The sequence below is a fragment of the Triturus cristatus genome, chromosome 9 (genome assembly GCF_964204655.1).
Source record: "Triturus cristatus chromosome 9, aTriCri1.1, whole genome shotgun sequence".
NCBI classification, from domain to species: Eukaryota; Metazoa; Chordata; class Amphibia; order Caudata; family Salamandridae; genus Triturus; species Triturus cristatus.
The window spans coordinates 21,581,068-21,598,653 of NC_140592.1; the positions used below are offsets into that span (position 1 = coordinate 21,581,068).

The window sequence follows — 17,586 nt, forward strand, 5'->3', positions numbered from 1 at the left end:
ACATTTGAATATTTCTAGTTTGGCTACAGCAAGAATAACAGACTAAAAAAGACTAAACACTGCAAAGCAAATAACATGGAGCAATTGTGCAAGTGATGTTGTAGAACACATGCATCGCATAGCAATGTCCGTGCTCATCTGATTAACAATTTCTACCAAAGCAGTCTGTGGACAATAGCCAAACATGAATGTCATAGCAGAGCATTACCCAACCTTTCTCTCAAGCAATGTACGTTTAGTTGCTGCAATTGATGATACCAGCACTCCTAAGTATCTGTGGAGTGTGATTGTAGAGGGGCTGCCAAATATCAAAAGGGCGTGAGGTGGTACGTAATAGTGCAGCGTAAATGTCACTCATTGTGTCACAGTAGGTGAGATCTCGGATCCACGCTTGTACTGACGGCGTTTGCATCCTGCCCCAGTGCAGCGAAGCTTGTCTCTTAGCTATCAGTAGGGCAATAGCGCTAAAATGTCTTGGACTACTTTTAAAAGGCTTACCATATCCTAATAGGGCTGTTAGCAGTTCAGGGGGTATAGTATGTTCTACCATGATAGAGAGACGGCTAAATACATCAACCCAGTATGCATTTACCAGGTCGCAAGTCCAAGCTAGATGGAAAAAATCTGCTTCAATAATAACGTATCTGTGAGCAGCAGTAAGGCCAAATGTCAGTTATGTTTATTTCCAAATTTTGCTTGTGCCACATTCGGGTAAAGCGTTAAAACATCTAAAAGAAGCAACCCCCGAGAAGGGGTAGGTCAAGAGTGGGTAAACAGCGATGTCTTCAATTGCTTCTGTAAGGCCATGTGAGAATCTGAGGGTGCAGCGTATTCCAAAGTTTAGCCACTGTATTGAAAAGGCTCGGGCTCCCCATCAAGCCTTCTGACACCTGGAAACTACCAACTTCTTCATATTGGAGGATCTTCGTGCTCTTGCAGGGCAATGCCAGTTAAATGCAGACCTCTGAGCAAACTATCCTTGTTGATGTAGGGCTTTATGTACCATGCACTGAGCCTTAAAATGCATTCTCTGTGGGATAGGTAACCAGTGCAGAGAACGCAGGCCTTCTCTTGATGAGAGCAGTTTTGGTATATTTAAGACCAAATGGGCCGCAACATTCTGAAGGACCTGAAGTTGCTTGAGGAGAGATTTATTGATGTTGAGGTAAAGTACAACGCAGTACCCGAGCCTGGATGTCTCAAGAGCCATCGCTACTGCAGTTTTAAGTTCGGAAGGAATGAAGGGAAACCTTTTCCTCTACATATTGATGATGTAGAAACAGGGTACTGGCCATTCTCTTGACTTGTTGGTCAAAGGACAGCCTGTTGTTGAAAATGACTGCTAAGTTCTTTGCAGTGTTGATTGAACTGGGGAGATGACCGCAACCACATCACGGACCGCACACAATTCTGGGCCCCAAAGATCATGATCTGTCTTTTCTGCATCCAGTGATTGACCTTCATCCAGCTACTGATGCTTCACATGTATTGCTTGAACCTCTCGGCCACAGCACGTTTATTCACGCTCACTGAGACAATCTGAGAATCTGCATAAAATTGAACCTCGAAGTCCAAAGACCCCACTAGGGCTGCGAGTGGAGCCAGATACAGATTGAACAGCGAGGGGCTAAATGAAGACCCCTGTGGGACTCCACATGGTATTTAGAAAGGGGGAGCCCTAAAATTACAGCGGCTGACTAGGAGTTCTTGAGGTATGAAAAAAGCTCAGTGAGGCCAATGTGGTGTTTCTTATCCCTGTTCTGGCAAAATCGGCACACCAGGCGAGTTGGAGACACCGTGTCAAATGCTGCAGATAAATCCAACATCACCAGGATGGCAGCACCATCCTGGTCCACTTGTGTCCGAGTGAGACCTGCTACTACCAAGGCTGATTCCATGCTATGTCTAGTACGGAAACCGTTCTGAAAAGGATCTAAAAGGTTTTGTGTGGCAGTGAATTCCTTCCTCATCTGATTCATATATTGCTCCCACTTTTTGGCTGGAGGAGGTAACAATGAGATGGGACATAGATTCTTAAGATCATCCGATGCTCCATTTGACTTTTTCTTTAAAGGGATAACAATTGCCAACTTCCATAGTTGAGGGAAAATTTCCGTCCTAATAACTTTATTTAAAACCTTTTCTAAATAGGTACTTGCAATATCTGGTGCTAATTGGAGAATTTGGGGGGGACTTGGGTCCTCCTAGAATCCTGACCTCAATTGCATTAAAAAAGTGTTTGAGTATAGGTTATAAAGGGAAAGGAAGCTTAAAAAAAAGAGGTTTCCTTGGTTCTAGGATTCTCCCTTTCCCCCAGGAGATGGGCCATACCTTCCACTGAATTCATTTCAGAAAAAATATTAATGATTTTCTCTTTAAAATAGTCTGCTATACTATTGCAGAAACGTTGAAAGTTTTCAAGAGATTACAGAATAGGGAGGCTAACTCTTTCACGGTCTTAAAAAGCTAATTTTGATCATTCAAGCCCTTCACATTTACTTTTGTAGTAAGCAGATTTGGCCTCTGCAATAGCTCTTTCACAGATGACAATTGCATCTTTATTCCTCTCCTCCTGAGACAGAGTGGTCCTCAATCTATGTTCTAGTCTCCAACAGTGTTTTCTTTGGGCTCTTTATTACACAGAGCCTATGGAAAAGCTATGGTGGTTGGTAATAGGTTTGAAACATATCCTATTTGTATGCTTCAGCTCTTCGATGAAAATATTTTAAATGCGCATCTTGGGATGAGCTCTCTGCTATCAAAGTTGTATGATTGATGACAGAAGCAGTAAATGTTTACATGTTTTACCCTCCTTTTACAGGCGGAAGGCTCATAACTCTTCTCCTCAGACGGTGCTCATGGGCCGTGCTTTGCATTCAGAAGACCGGCTACTCTATCCAGGGGTAACTGAAGCAAAATCTTCAAGCTCTTCCTCATCTAATCATTCAGATAGCTTCCTTCGGATAGGCAGCAGTCCGCTTGAGGTGCCGCAGCGCAGGTAACTGAGGTTTTATGATGCTGATACCGGATTTCTCCAGTTGACTTTGTTTTTAACCTTGTTTTAGTGTGCGTTTGCAGATTTTCCCTTCACGCATACTCTTTCTAAATGCAGTAGGACAATTTTTGTCCTTTTCCAGTGAAACTTTAATTTGTAGAGTTGTTGCATGTTTTTCTACTCTGAAAACCTAGAGGTTGCTTGTTTTTTATTTGTGTCGGCATAAGTGGCTGTAGTTGCAACTGTCTTCAGCGCGATGTTTTAAAGGGATGCTGGCTGCTCACGCTTAACCTGCTTTTTGCCACGTATTGTGTGCTAATCGTCAAAGTTAAATGTTTTTTTTTACCTAAAATTGATATCTTTGAAGCTAAATTTACAACCATTGCATCCAAAAATTATTTCCTTGAATTTTTTTATGTTATTTATTTTTTTCTTTTTTTTTTTTAAATGCTCTTTAGGGGCATTCCAGTGGGTATTTTTCAGTGGTTTCCCAACTTCTTAAAATCAGTTTGTTTTTCATTTAGATCGGTAGAGAGGGAGATAGCAATGGAGATCGATATCAAAAGTAAAACAACTTGTGTAGTGTCAGCACCTTAACCTGGGCAGGTACCAAGCTTAGCAGGGCAAGCTCCTGTATTGTATGCAAATGTCTGACCCCTCCTGAGAAAAGTAAAAAAGGAAATCATGGACTCCCAAAAACAAGATCACTTATTTTTGACAGCTTGGCATGTTTCAGCTTCTCCAAAAGCATTATATATAATATGTCTTAATACAATGATGGGATAAATATATATATACTTCACAGAGAACTGGCCACATCCACCATGCAGGGAGAGTGCAGAATAGCGGGTGATAACACTGCTTGAAATCAAAGGAAGGCAAATCTCGTATTCTTGTAAATATCAGCAACCCGCACACAGCATGCCCGTTTCAGAGGTTCATTTTAATGGCAACGCGTTTCAACCCAAACGGTTGGCGAAGATCCAGTTGGGTTGAAACGTGTTGCCATTAAAATGAACCTTTGAAACAGGCAACCTGTGTGCAGGCTGCTGATATTTACAAGGATACGAGATTTGCCTTCCTTTGATATCTGTCTCTCTAAAATTCCAGTGGGTTGTAAAATTCTTGAGTTGGGGAATTCAGTGTTAGAAATATTTGATAAGTTCTATTATGTCTCCACTTGGTAACATTATTATACATGACCTTGTGAACCAAGTTTTTTTTTTTATAACTGTTCATGAGCAGTAGCCAAGCCAGGGGGAGGCGGAGTGCCTGATATTTCTCTACACCCCCATCAAATGTTTGGTTATACATCTCTTCTCTACTACTAGACTGAGCACTGCAAAGCGTCAACTGATCTTAGTTTTCTGGTATTTCGACAGGATTCCCTAGATACATTGCTCAGCTGTATGGGAAATTTCCCATCCTGTCACCCTCTGTAGGTGAGCTAGGACCCGAACCCAAAACACAAATCCATGTAGGACAGTGCCACACCATATGCAAAAAAACACTTGGGGCATCCACTTCCCCGGGAGGGGTATTTCGCATGCAGTCTCTTTGGGGACAGGTATGTCATATGAATCATATTGTATCAACTTAAATGAGGGGCTGACCGCCACCGTACGAACCCCACCATGAACACTAGAACAGTCTTTGGAGTTAAGGGGCTCAGTCGGATGCTGTTGCCGTGTGTCTTCAACCTTGAGCTGCCTGGGTTGTCTATCCGAGTGAAGAGCCTGGTATAATTGGGAGAGGAGGCTTCGTCCCCCTGCCATGGCCAAAAGTGTCACCAGGTTTTGTGGGTTCTGGTGCCCCCAGAAACATGGGCCACGACTGCAGGGCAGTTGTAGCTAACTCGGTATATTGCAGGGACTAATCTTGTCCTAAATTAAATATTGCCATAGTGTCTCTGAGGGGACACAAAGCGGTCCACTGGTTACAAACCTGACAGCAAAATACAGCCACTCTCCTGCCATTTCTCTACTGACTTCACCGAGGCTATCTGCACAAATGGGAAGATTAACCAGAAGTCGAGTTCTGGGTCAAACGGTGCCCTTCTAAAACTGTGCTTCACTACCTTCTGCCATATTCGCCCTACCCGTCGAACGGAGTGCGGAAGGTCCCTGGGTATACCCTCACCTCTCATCCGGAGGGCCCCAGTTGTTGGTCCCTGTAAGCACCAGCTGAAATGGACCGTTTCTAGTTGGGTTCCCTGTCCAGCCAATGTATTGCATGTTGCATTTGAGCTACAAAATAATAGAGCTCAAGATCGGGGACCTCCACCCACCCTTTATCCCATTCGCGTCTCCGGGTTGCTAACCCTACTCTGCATCTTTTGCCCTGCCACAGGAGCTCCAACAGTAATTTGTAAAGCTCCACGAATATCTGCGGAAGTTCATAAAAGGCGCTTTGCATTATGTAGAGACACTGTGGCAGTACCACCATTTTTATGAGACCTATCCTGCCCTTCAGGGAGAGGGGCAGGGTGACCCCAAACTTAAGAGTAGGCCATAGATTATCCAGCACTCTACCCATATTACGAGCATAGGACTAGGACTGATCACTGGTAATATAAACCCCTAGATATTTCACACCCTCAGCCGACCAGGACAGATCAACAGAACTGACTTGCTAGGGTTGAGTTTCAGTCCCGACAGATCCCAGAACTCTGACATCACCGCCAGGAGTATCGGGCCGACCTGTCCAGTTGTCGCAGATGAATCATAGCGTCGTCCGCATACAATGAGACTCTGTTCTGTCAGACCACCGAGATTCCCCAACTCGTAAGTGCATAGCGAAGTCTACAAGCCAGAAGCTGCATCGCCATGGCAAAGAGCAACAGTGACAATGGTCGTCTCGGTCTTGTGCCTCTCTTTAGAAGGCTCTCCATCGACACATACCATCCAAATTCGTACTATCGCTACTGGGCTTGTGTGTATTAGCTGAACCCTTTTAATAAAACGGGGACCCAACCCCATCCGTGCCAGTACCAGCCATAGGTAATTCCATGAAATTGAGTCAAAAGCCTGCTCAATATCCAAAAAAGCAAGCGCCCACAGATGTCCCTGTAAGTCTGGTGAGTGTAAAACATGCACCAACTGGTGCAAGGTACGCTGGGTGTTCCTATGAGGAATAAAGCTGGATTGATCCTCCTGAGTCAGCTGGGGTAAACACGGAAGCAAAGGGTGTGGCAGAAGGTGACTCAGAAGCTTGAGGTCAAAATTTTACATAGAGATGGGTTTATACGACAACCCCAATGCTAAAGGGTCATTACCCTGCTTTGGGATTACTGCTATTAATGCCTCCCTCATTGAATGCGTAAGGGTTCCCTTATCGAAGGCTTCCACATAAACCTCCAATAACTAGCCATCAAAATCTGGGGGTAGCACTTATAGACTTCCGCCGGTAAGCTGTCACTCCCTGATGACTTTGCAGGTGTCATGGCCCTCACTGGAAAACTGAGCCTCCAGCTCTTCCTTCACCGATGGTTCCAGAGCATGGAGTGGGAGCGCCTCTAAGTAGTCTTAATAGCTCTTGCGAGAGCTCTGTCCTCGGAGGTGCTGTATACACCCTCCGGAAGTGATCCTCAAAGGCGGTATTAATGGCCTGCTGCTTGTGGCACATATTGCCCAACTAATCAACAATGGCTAAGACAGAATGCGGCGCGGCCTCCGCTCTTAGCAGATGTGCTAACATTCTGCCTGCCTTGTCCCCTTCCAGATACCACTATCTGTTGTCTTTTTAGTACATGTTTCCAATTGGTCCCAAAGCTCACAAACCTTCACTTTTTGGGCTTTTCAGTCTGTGCGGAGGGGTTTGTCGGAAGAGCGTCCCACAACCTAACCAGTTTGCTCTCCTGTTGCATTATATCCTCTTCCAAAACACATCCCCCCCCCCCCCCGAGGCCAACTCTTACATCATCAGGGCCGTGGCGTCACAGCAGGTGCATCTCCACTTGCATCGCCTCCCTCTCCCTCTGTTGTTTCTTCATCCCTTCTAGAGGGGCTCGCAGTGCTCCCAGGGGACCCTCTCTGTGCTCTCTTGGGGGGCGTCATTGGTGTTTGCTCTTCATGCGCGGCTGGGGGTGGAGCGCCATCTCCTGAGCCCCAGACCGAGCAATGAGACTTTCCGATGGGGGCGGCATCACATTAAGGAGCAGCGGTACTCCCAGAGCTCTTGCGGTGATTCAAAGAACGTGTGTTTTTGATAGAGCACTTTAAGGTATTTTTGGTAGAAAAGCATGTAGCAAATGCCCAGGGTCTTAATCTTCTGCTTAGCCTCAACAAAGGAATTCCTCTGTTGCTGCACCAGGCTTGTGTGTCTGTAAATATCCTGATCTTTTGAGTCAAATGTGATGTTGGTCTGTGTACGGGCCCAGCACAGAACAGCGGCCCGATAGTGATAGTTGAGGTATCTGGTAGTCATGAGACGCTGGGGAGCACCAGGCAGCTGGTGAGCACTGTGTCCGACCCGTTGGGTGAGAAAACCGAGGATCATTCACCAGGTAGTAAATGGCACTGAAACCAGCGTTCAGGGAATTTCTCAGGGGAGTAGGTCTTCACAGCCTGCCGGGAATCCTGCAGAGCGTAGATTATTTCTACGGGCCCTCCCTGCGCCATCCTCCACTCGAATCGCCAATTCCCTGGTTGTGGTCGTCATCTTAGTAAGGGACTTTTGTAGTGTTTTCACCGTATCTTCCAGTTCAAAGATCCTGCCTTCGGCCTGGTTGACTTTGTCCTCTACTTGCCGCAGGTCTCGTCAGAGCAGGAAACATTCTCGCCCACTGCCCCAGTGCAGGCCTCCAGGACCTCTTTAGATTGAGTAATGGCTGTGAGTATTGCCGCCGTCAGTTGCCTCTTTCCCAGGGTGTGTGGCATATAGGGCAAATTGTAAGGTGCTAGTTATAGGCTGTGCAGAGTGGGTAGAGGTGCTTTCAGCATGAGTGAACCTGTCCAGATTCCCCCTCCATTTCCCTTCGGTCTACGGCTTATCCTTGGCCATTAGATCCCCTGTAATGGGCCGGAAGTGATCATGCCAGGCCCGTCGAGTGCCCTTGCCCTCCCCAATTGTTGGGTGGAGGCGGCACTAGTAGTTGATGTGCTTCATAAGCTCTGTGAGGTACCCCCATTGCAGCCTAGCTCATTCGCTGCTGCCTCACCCCTCAAGTGCCTGACGGGGGAGGGAGAGGAGAGTGGATAGCCGCTGCACTGTAGGTGCTGGAGCCCAATCCACGGATGTGTCGGTAGGGGGTGGGAAGTAGGAGCTTTCAAACATACTCCAGGGGAGCTGCCCATAGTGTGGATTGTTACCAGCCTTGGCATTGGTGGATCGTGAGCCAACAGAAGCTATGCCATCTCGCCCATAAGAAGCACCGAGTCCCCGCATGATTGGATCCGGAAACCGCTCAAATATAGACTGGTCTGACTGGGCGCGCAGGCCCAGGAAAAACCCCAGCTATGGGTGGCCCGGCCCCACCCAGGTGTTGTGGCTGGCCTCAGAGACCCACGTCCTCGGCACTCACCCATTGCAGTCCCACGGTGTTGCAGGGCAACTAGTCTCCAGGGACTCCGCTCCCCACACATTTTGTGTCCGTGCCCCATGAGCACAAGGACGCGACTGGTCTCCAGGCCGTGCTCGGCTTGCTGACTCTACCTCGCTTGATCCACACCTTTTCCACCAAAACAAATGGCGGGCCCGTCAGTCGTTGGACGTCCACTCAGTTCTAGGAAAGCTAAACAGATGAAATCCAGGAGGATGGTGAAGGATACTGCTGGGGCCGTGTTACGCGGAGCGACGTTAACTCTCGTCCACCATCTTGTTCGGCCATGCCCTACATTATGTGACATGTTGGTTTTCCAAATGTTCTGAAATACTAATACTGCAACTATGACCTATTTTTGCCAATGAATCTATGTTGAGGTACTTTCTGTCATTCCCACATCCATCCTGTCATTATTCATGACCGCAGCTCTTCTTCCAAGAAGGTACAGTTGCCATTATCAGCAGAAAACAAATTGAGTCTTGACTAGCGTCTGTCTTCTCATATCAGAGATGGTTCTAAACAACTGTATCTGAACTCCTAATGTTATGGCGTTCCATCATCCTCCGACACTGTTTTTTTTGTTTTTGTTTTTTATAGCACCAGTTTCTTTCTTCTTTCGCTGTCTTCTAGTTAGATTTTGGTAGGACAGAATATACAGTAGTTAATGTTTGTCTGCTCTCTCTTTACCACATATTCAGTATTAAAATCTCTTCCACAAATTGGGCAAAGTTAGCTAGGAGTCAATAAGGAATACTAACACACAATCCTTTGCACCCGCTAAATAATATATATATCACTTAGGTAAAAAAGTAAGAGCAATCTTGATCCGTAGCTCGATCTCGTAACATAAATCATTTATTCTTCACTTAGTCAAACGCAATGAAGTCTTAGCCAACACGTGTTTCATCACGTTTGTGCTGTTGTAAGCCGCGACTTCTTCTGGGCTAAGAAATGTATGTAAACAATATGGGAATTGTAAGTACCCATCAGAGATTTTTCAAAATATCACAATCACCCCTGTGAACAAAAGCTTCCAAGGTATTTCGGTTCATGTTGCTTTTCAGAACCTGTGGAAACCCATGCTAATATGTAGTAACAGTAAAGCGGTCTGTGGCTGTCTAATACACTGGTGGTTCACAAATGAAGTGTGCACAACTGTGTAAAGTCATTGTTTTTTTCGAAATCGCATCACACTTGTAATGGCACCGTCAATAGGAGAAATCGTAGACATTTGAAGATTGTGACTTTTGTGGTATAGTGCACGGTGAGTCTTTTAATGTTAAGACAAAAAGTTGAAAACCACTTAACATTGCCTACTATCAATAGGGATGAAAATATTGAGAACACAGGAAATATGTAGAGTTCTCTTGACGTATAACCTACAGGAGATGATACAAAATATGTGCAAAAGGGACTCGGTAATGTATTTGAGTACCCAAACGGTGTCCAGCATCAATTGCCAATTAGGACTATGAAAGAACACCAACCTTAGTTTTGGTTTTAATTCCGTCCTGTAATGGGCTCAAGGTATAAGGTGTCCCTGGCTGAGGGACCCTTCATGTAGTTCTTGGTACTAATAAACAAAACTGGTACACGTTTCAGTGCACCCCTCGTATTGTTAATGACAATAACCCATTATGGGTACTCTAATACGTTACCGAGTCCCTTTTGCACATATTTTGTCATCTCCTATAGGATTTACGTCGATAGAACTCTAGGTATTTCTCGTGTTCTAAATATTTTGATCCCTATTGATAGTAGGCAACATTAAGGGGTTGTCAACTTTTTGTCTTAACATTTAAAAGACTCACCGTGCACTATACCACAAAAGTCACATTTATAAATGTGTATGTTTTCTCCCATTGACTGTGCCATTACAAGTGTGATGCAATTTCGAAAAAACTATGACTCTACACAGTTGTGCACACTTCTCTTTTGACCCACCTGTGTATTAGACAGCTAAAGAAAGCTTTACTGTTACTACATATTAGCACGGGTTTCCACAGGTTCTGAAAAGCAACATGAACTGAAATAACTTGGATGCTTTTATTCACAGGGGTGATTCTGAGGTACTTACAATTCCCATATTGGTTACATATGTTTCATAGCCCTGAAGAAGTCGGGGCTTACAACAGCACAAACACGACAAAACATGTGTTGGCTAAGACTTTATTTTGTTTGACTACGTGAAGAATAAACTATTTACGTTATGAAATCGAGCTACGGATCAAGATTGCTCTTACTTTTTTACCTACGTGAGAGATAGATAGAGAGATAGATAGATATATATATTATGCGTGTGCAAGGGATTGTGTTATTTTTGCTTGGTGGTTTTGCCACAATTGAGGTAGAAGGGTGGTTCTTTCTTCCCCTTTTTTGCACCGCTCACTCAATACAGACACGAGTACACTATCTGCGTACTGCCTAGGAGCGCCATTACCCTACGTTACCACCCACCTAGCAGTTTCAAACAATAAGGTATACCGTCTGTCTTCTTCAGGATCACACAGATGTGCACTAATAGCTCGCAATTGCTGTTTGCACTGTGGTCCTCTCAAGGCAAATGCAAGGTCCCACTTAGACCTGCTCCCTTGTCCTCTCTGAACTTTGCAATGTGAAATTGGTTACAAAGGCTAAAGAAATTCATTCGACCCAACCGTATTTTTTCCGAGAGGCAGTAACTGCTGGACCAACTTCATCTATACAAAAATAATCCTAAAAACCTTGTTGAAATGTTCTCTTTGGCCATATCTATAAAGTGATTAAGAGAAAACATATTTGCTAATATTAGAAACTTTTCTTGAGCTTCTGCGGTTGAGCCTTCTAGAAAAGCCTAACTGCTTTGCCCCTGGTTTTGAATCTAAACCTAGAAAGATAAGAGACCACATCTGCACCCTGGATTTCTCTTGAGCCATGGAATTTATGGACTTCAGGACTACTCCTGGGCACAAGTTGACTGCTGGAGGTTTTCAAAGTCCTCTCTGTTTTGTTTAGGTTTAAATCTGATGACCCCCCGCACCCTCCCCCCTCCCTCCCCGCCCAACAGTATGTGCTGAGCATGGCTTCGTTAAGCCTTGCACACCTTGATGTCCTGGCATTGACCTCCATCTTTAATGGCCCTCTGTCCTTGCCCATTGCTTCTTCTCCGCTTCTCAGGAAACGCCCCTTGCGTTGTTTTGTTGCACTGTGCAAAGCTTGCATCGTCACATATACTTTGACTAGAGGATAGTGTTGATGATGAAGATCCCTTATGGACCAGAGTGCATTGGAGACCCAGGGTTCTAGACTTCAATGTACATACAAAGTTGGTGAGTTGAGTTGCAAAGGTTACAATTATATATTTTCCTCAATGAATTGGGCTATTAGTTGTCTTTGGTTATGTTTGTAGATCGAAAACTACATATTCAAAGTAAGGAAGAAATGTATTTAAATCTTCTAGCAGCTCACCTTCTAGAAGTTCACCTGGCCGCTTTCTCTCTAATTAATAATACACTCCACCTCCTAACACAAAAGAAGTATGAATACGACAAAATCCTAAGCGAACGTGCAGTGGTTTGGATAAATAAATTTAAAAGCCTCAAACTGGTGCAAAGCCAATAAAGCCGGCAAAATGCTTGCATCCTATCGTAAACATGAACCGAATCAATTCAACATTAACGCAATCAAAGATGCAAACAACCAAACCCATAACAAACCTAAAGCAATATTAGATTGATTAAAAAAAAAATTGAGGATTTATATCATAATGGCCAACCCCTTAGAATGCACAAACTACCTAAGTAGACTAAATCTTCCTAAACTTTCTGATACCGATAGTTACTCTTGGGAAGCCGATCAATGAACTGGAGGTGTCCAGGGCCATTAAATTACTAAAAGATAACAAAGCTCTGGGTCCTGGCTGCTTCACAGCCAAATGTTGTAAGTCCTTCAATGAGCTTCTCTTACCAACCATGTTAAGGGTCTATAATAGTATAGCCGAGGGGGGTATTACACCCGACTCCATGAGAGGCCAACCTCGTCCTTCTTCCAAAGGATGGCAAAGATCCTTTACTTCCAAAAAAACTATAGACCGATCTCCCTCATTAATGTTTATTGTAAAATGTAAGCGGACATTCTGGCCAACTGACTCCACACTTTTCTACCACAACTCGTAAGCAATTCCCAAGTCTGCTTTATTAGACATCGAATGTCTAATGACAACACCCATCTGTTATGCAATGTCCTTGAAAATGCGCTTTTTATCCAGTCCTTTCCATTGCCATAACCCTTGACGCAGATAAGGCTTTCGACAAGGTGTCGTGGTCCTTTTGAAAGCATTGCATGTATTCCTTGGATCTGGGTGAGCCCTTCATTAGGATAGTCGTGGCCCTCTACGTTAAACCCTCTGCACGCATTGCAATCAATGGTTCCCACTCTGAGTCCCTCAATCTACAACAGGGCATTAGACAAGGGTGTCCCTTGTTCCCCTCTCTATTTTTAATAGCTCTGGAACCACTCCTACAGGACATAAAACGGAACTCTGATATCAAGGAAGTGATCTTCAATAAGACTCTGGTTAAACTGGCTGCCTACGCAGACGACATCCTCATAGTTACAGAAAACCCAGAACCATCTATTTCAGCCCTGATGGATACAAATCTGAAGTAAAACCATTAAACATTCACTGCTCGACATCCTAGGTTCATCTGGCCTGGCCTGGCATGGCAAACTGATTATATTAAATATCTAGGGATCGCGTTTGGCTGCAACATCATTGACACTCTACTGCACAATGAAATCTCTACCTTTGAGAAAATCAAAAACCTATAGGACTACTGGTCCCCCCGATTCATAACCTGGTGGGGCAAAATCTAAAGGATAAAGATGATGTTCTCCCCGTTGGTCAATGCCTCATCAATACGCTGCCCCTTGTTCTATCCGATGACTTTCACCGCAAATTAGACATTCTCATTTCCAATTTCATCTGGCAAGGTAAAGCTAGAATATCCCTAAAAAAAACAGGGTTCTTGCTGGCTTCCTACCCCTATTAACTATGTTCCAGTCTGGTTTGAGGTGGAAAAGGCTATATTGGACAATCTAAACCCTCTCACCTTATTGACTTCAAACTCTATAAAACTAAACGGATCCAAATCTATCTTCAAAAGCACAAACCTCTTGTACAAGTGGACAAGAAACTCCCCTCCAGCATCAGACTTTCAAGTATCCAATTGTTATGGAACAACTGTAATGTCAAATACAAGGGCAATCCCCTTCGTTTTGAATCCTGGATTAACAGGGGCATTTTCTTTCCCCAACAACTTGAATAAAATTAGCACCCCCTTTCATTTATGGAACTTAAAGTAAATACCACTTAGACAAGTCTGAATTCTATTATTTCCTTATAATCAAAACTGCCTTGTCTAAATCTAAAATACATAAATCCTCTCCTTCATTACCAAGCTTCTTCTCTAATATCAACAAGCTGGGACACCAAGATTCTCATATTTATAAACTTCTACGGCCAAAAATCTCATCATTAAACAAAAATATTGTCACATTCTGAGATCAACATTCCTCCTACCCCTTGTCTGAAACAGTGGTCCCAAATCTACAACTCAGTCACACGTTGTAAAATCTCCCCGGTCCTTTCGCAAACAAAATTATGGCTTATACATAAAGCCTACTGGACGCCGGCACGCCTATACTCGCAAAACCTCAGCCCAGACCCATCCGGTTGGAATGGTAAAGAAGGAATAGGAGATCTACCCCATCTAGTTCTCCGCTGTAAAACTCTTAAGTTCTGGGACAAAACATTCGAATTTTTATCTGCCCTCTTTGACTGTCACCTTAAAAGAGAATTCTCCTCTTTAATTACAAGCTGTCTTAATACGGACATAAAAACCCCTACAGAAAATGTGCTTCTGTACCTCCTACTCACTTCAGCTGTTAAAATAGTCCTGAATAATTTAAAGGACACTCAAAAAGCTTTATTTAAAAATTAGATCAACTGGGTAATCCATCTTAGGGGAGCGGACAATATCGCTCTACAACATTCTCCTTGGAAATCATCTGCAAGGCATTTATGGGACAAGTTCGACAATTACTTTGCCACTAATAAACCGCCATGAGGTCATTTACATCCTCTAAATGAATCTATTTGCCGGAATATACGCTTGTTTTTCACAAACACGTTCGAAGATGGTCCTCTCACTCTCGTAGCAAGACCTCACCTCATCTCATTCCTGTACAAATACCGGTTCGTAACCCGCTTCATCGATTCTTGGGCCTACCTCTTTTCATTTATCCTCTTTTCCTTTAGTTAACTTGCTTGCTCGTTTTATATGGTTCTTGGTCTTTGTATTTTATTTGCTGTACGTATGTATACACTCTTTAATTTTACTGCTAGCATGGTACCATACTCCTCGCCTCATTTACCCTTATGTATTATCACCATTCTACAAACGTGTATGTACGTCACCCTGTTCATTGAAAAGATGCTTAATAAAACTATTTGAACTTAAAAGTGGTTGCATAGCACTCACTGGGGATGATGTATTCTAGAAGTTCTGATCAGTAGGGGCTCCTGGAGGGAGTGCTGCGGGGCGGTGAGGCAGGGTGGGGGCTTGTAAACTCCGGCATACGGCCGGACGGAGGTAAGTACATAAATAAAACAAATTACATTGCGCACGCTGCATCGCCATTTGGCGTTGCAACGTGGGCAATGTAATTAGTTTTATTTATGTACTTACCTCAGTTCGGCCGTATGCCGGAGTTTACTACTGCCCACCCTGCCCCGCCCCGCAGCACTCCCTCCAGGAGCCGCTACTGGTTCTGATGTTCTGGGCTAATTTCCTTCACATTGGTTGATCTACAGTCTTGTGGGGGCCTCTGGTATTTAAATGCTGCAGCTTTTGAATTCTTCTGGTAAACCCAGCAAAGCCTATGCTCTCTACCATGTCTGAGCCATGTGTAGGCATTCTATTGACGAGCATTTTGATGCTGTCTTAGTTTATAGAGCACGCCCCCCCGCCCACTACTTCTTTTCTCCATCTGCACCCCATCTCTGGATCTTCTGCCTTCCAAACTTTAGTTCCTGGAAACTGCAGCTGCACTTGGATTATTCTGCTCCAGTAATGAAAGATTTGGAGACAACATAAGTGCTGTCTGCTGGCTCGGCGACCAGCACCATCCCTCCGAAGCAGTGAACTAAAGCCCAGGCAAAGCCGATCCAAGACCATAAGACCAGTGTGAATTGCCGCCTACCTCCTCCAGACAACACATCCCTCTTCCTGCGTCCGTGCTCATCCTCACACATGCTGCCAGGCTCAACCATATCCAATTCTCCATCAATATTCTGGCTAGTGCATCCACATGACTACCCCAGCTGCTCCTTGGTGAGACATTTTGCTCCATTCCTAACCGTGTGAGGATTCTTCCAGCACCAGTGCCCTGCTGAGCACCTCTTCAGTAGCACCCTGTGTGTCACTTTTGCTTGCATGCATTGCTGCCTAGTGCAGTGGAAGCCTGCATCGGATACCCTATTTCACATGCACGCATGTGCTCTTAGGGTGTTCACTATTGCCCTCCTCTACTGACTCCGCCAGCTGTAATTCCCAGCTGCACAGTACCTCGGGGTCTGTCCGATATAGACGGCTTTGCACTGCAGTTCTACCACCTCCCCTGGCATTGAATGTTCCTTTCTGACCCAGTGTGGTGTTCCAGTCACGCTGTCACCTTTGTTACAGACCCACCCTCTCCAGTTCAGTGCGCGTCTATTCTGTGTATTCAAGTTGAGGTATTGCGATAGCAGTAGTGCCTCTGGACTAGCGCCTCTCAGCTTCCACAAGGTTAATGTGGGCGAACAGTATGGTGGAACACTGTCTCAGTTTCTCTGATATCAAACCATTTGGGAGCTACCTGCCTCTTGTCTGTCTTCTGTTGCACCCTCGTGCAAGATTATGGCCTCTACCCATCTATAGAGAGCCCCTAGGCCTCTGCCCTCCAGTCTCTCAGAACAAAAGTGCACTCAGTCTTCCAAATGCATGCATAGGTCAGTGACTCTCCCCTCAATGTATCGAAAGTATGGGATGACTGCCACACGGGGAATACATCTTATCCCTGTTCACGATGACCGCCTTTATGCAGAACCTTCTGTTCTCACCCTTCCAGTTTAAAGCACTCCTCTGCCCTTTTTAATAACATAAAAAAATACAATCTCAATAAAAGTGTAGGTTAGTAAGTCCCATCGTGCTATAACTTATCTGGCAGCCACCCTGCCTGGCCTTCTGTTTCTAACCCATTCTCCGCTACGAACCCACTCAAACGTACTTTTTGGATATTCTTAGAAATTCACTTTTCTTTTTCTTCCATACAATATTTTCTGGTTCTGAAGAAAAATCTCCCCCCTTAAGTTCCTTCTACATAATTCATTTCACTTCTTGTCTTCCAAATTATTAAATTCCAGTTTGTTCTTGCTCATTGTAAAATGTTTGAATAGCTTTCAGGTGCAAAGACTCAAAATGTGTAATTAAATAGAATCTCAGTTCCTGCCACAGCAGCTCCAGACCACCCCAAATGTAAGTTTCTGAAAATCTGCATAAGTTCCCACACAGAATGAACCGTTCAACCCACTGATGCAGCATAGGAGCTTTTTCCTCAGTAATGGTTAGGATTAGTAGTCTGGAAATGGAGAAAGTTGCTGTGCGCCTGAGCAGAGCCTCCCTGTTTGTAAGGTGCTGTGCGCCTGAGCAGAGCCTCCCTGCTTGTAAGGTGCTGTGCGCCTGAGCTGATCCTGCCTACTTGTAAGGTGCTGTGCGCCTGAGTTGAGCCTGCCTGCTTGGAAGGTGCTGTGCAACTGAGAAAAGCCTGCCTGCTTGGATGGTGCTATTTGCCGAGCTGTGCCTACCTGCTTGGAGGCTGCTGTGCGCCTGAGCTGAGCCTGCCTGCTTGGAAGAGAGGTGCACCTGAGCAGAACCTACCTGCAGCAATGTGCTGCTCTGCTTGGGGAAAAACTTGCCGTCAGCATCCGGAGTGCTGAGGGGGTGTCGTAGTGAAGAGTGGTAAAGAGGCT

General features: G+C 44.8%; 1 protein-coding gene across 4 annotated transcripts in view; it reads left to right on the forward strand.

Annotated features, from left to right (window-relative positions):
• MTMR14 (myotubularin related protein 14) overlaps nt 1-17,586 on the forward strand; it is a 182,080-nt gene that overhangs the window by 122,272 nt on the left and 42,222 nt on the right. For all 4 annotated transcript variants that reach the window (XM_085624263.1, XM_085624264.1, XM_085624267.1 and 1 more), the window contains exon 17: nt 2,822-2,998. In XM_085624263.1, the coding sequence (XP_085480389.1) occupies nt 2,822-2,998 (177 nt within the window). The remainder of the gene's footprint in view (nt 1-2,821; nt 2,999-17,586) is intronic.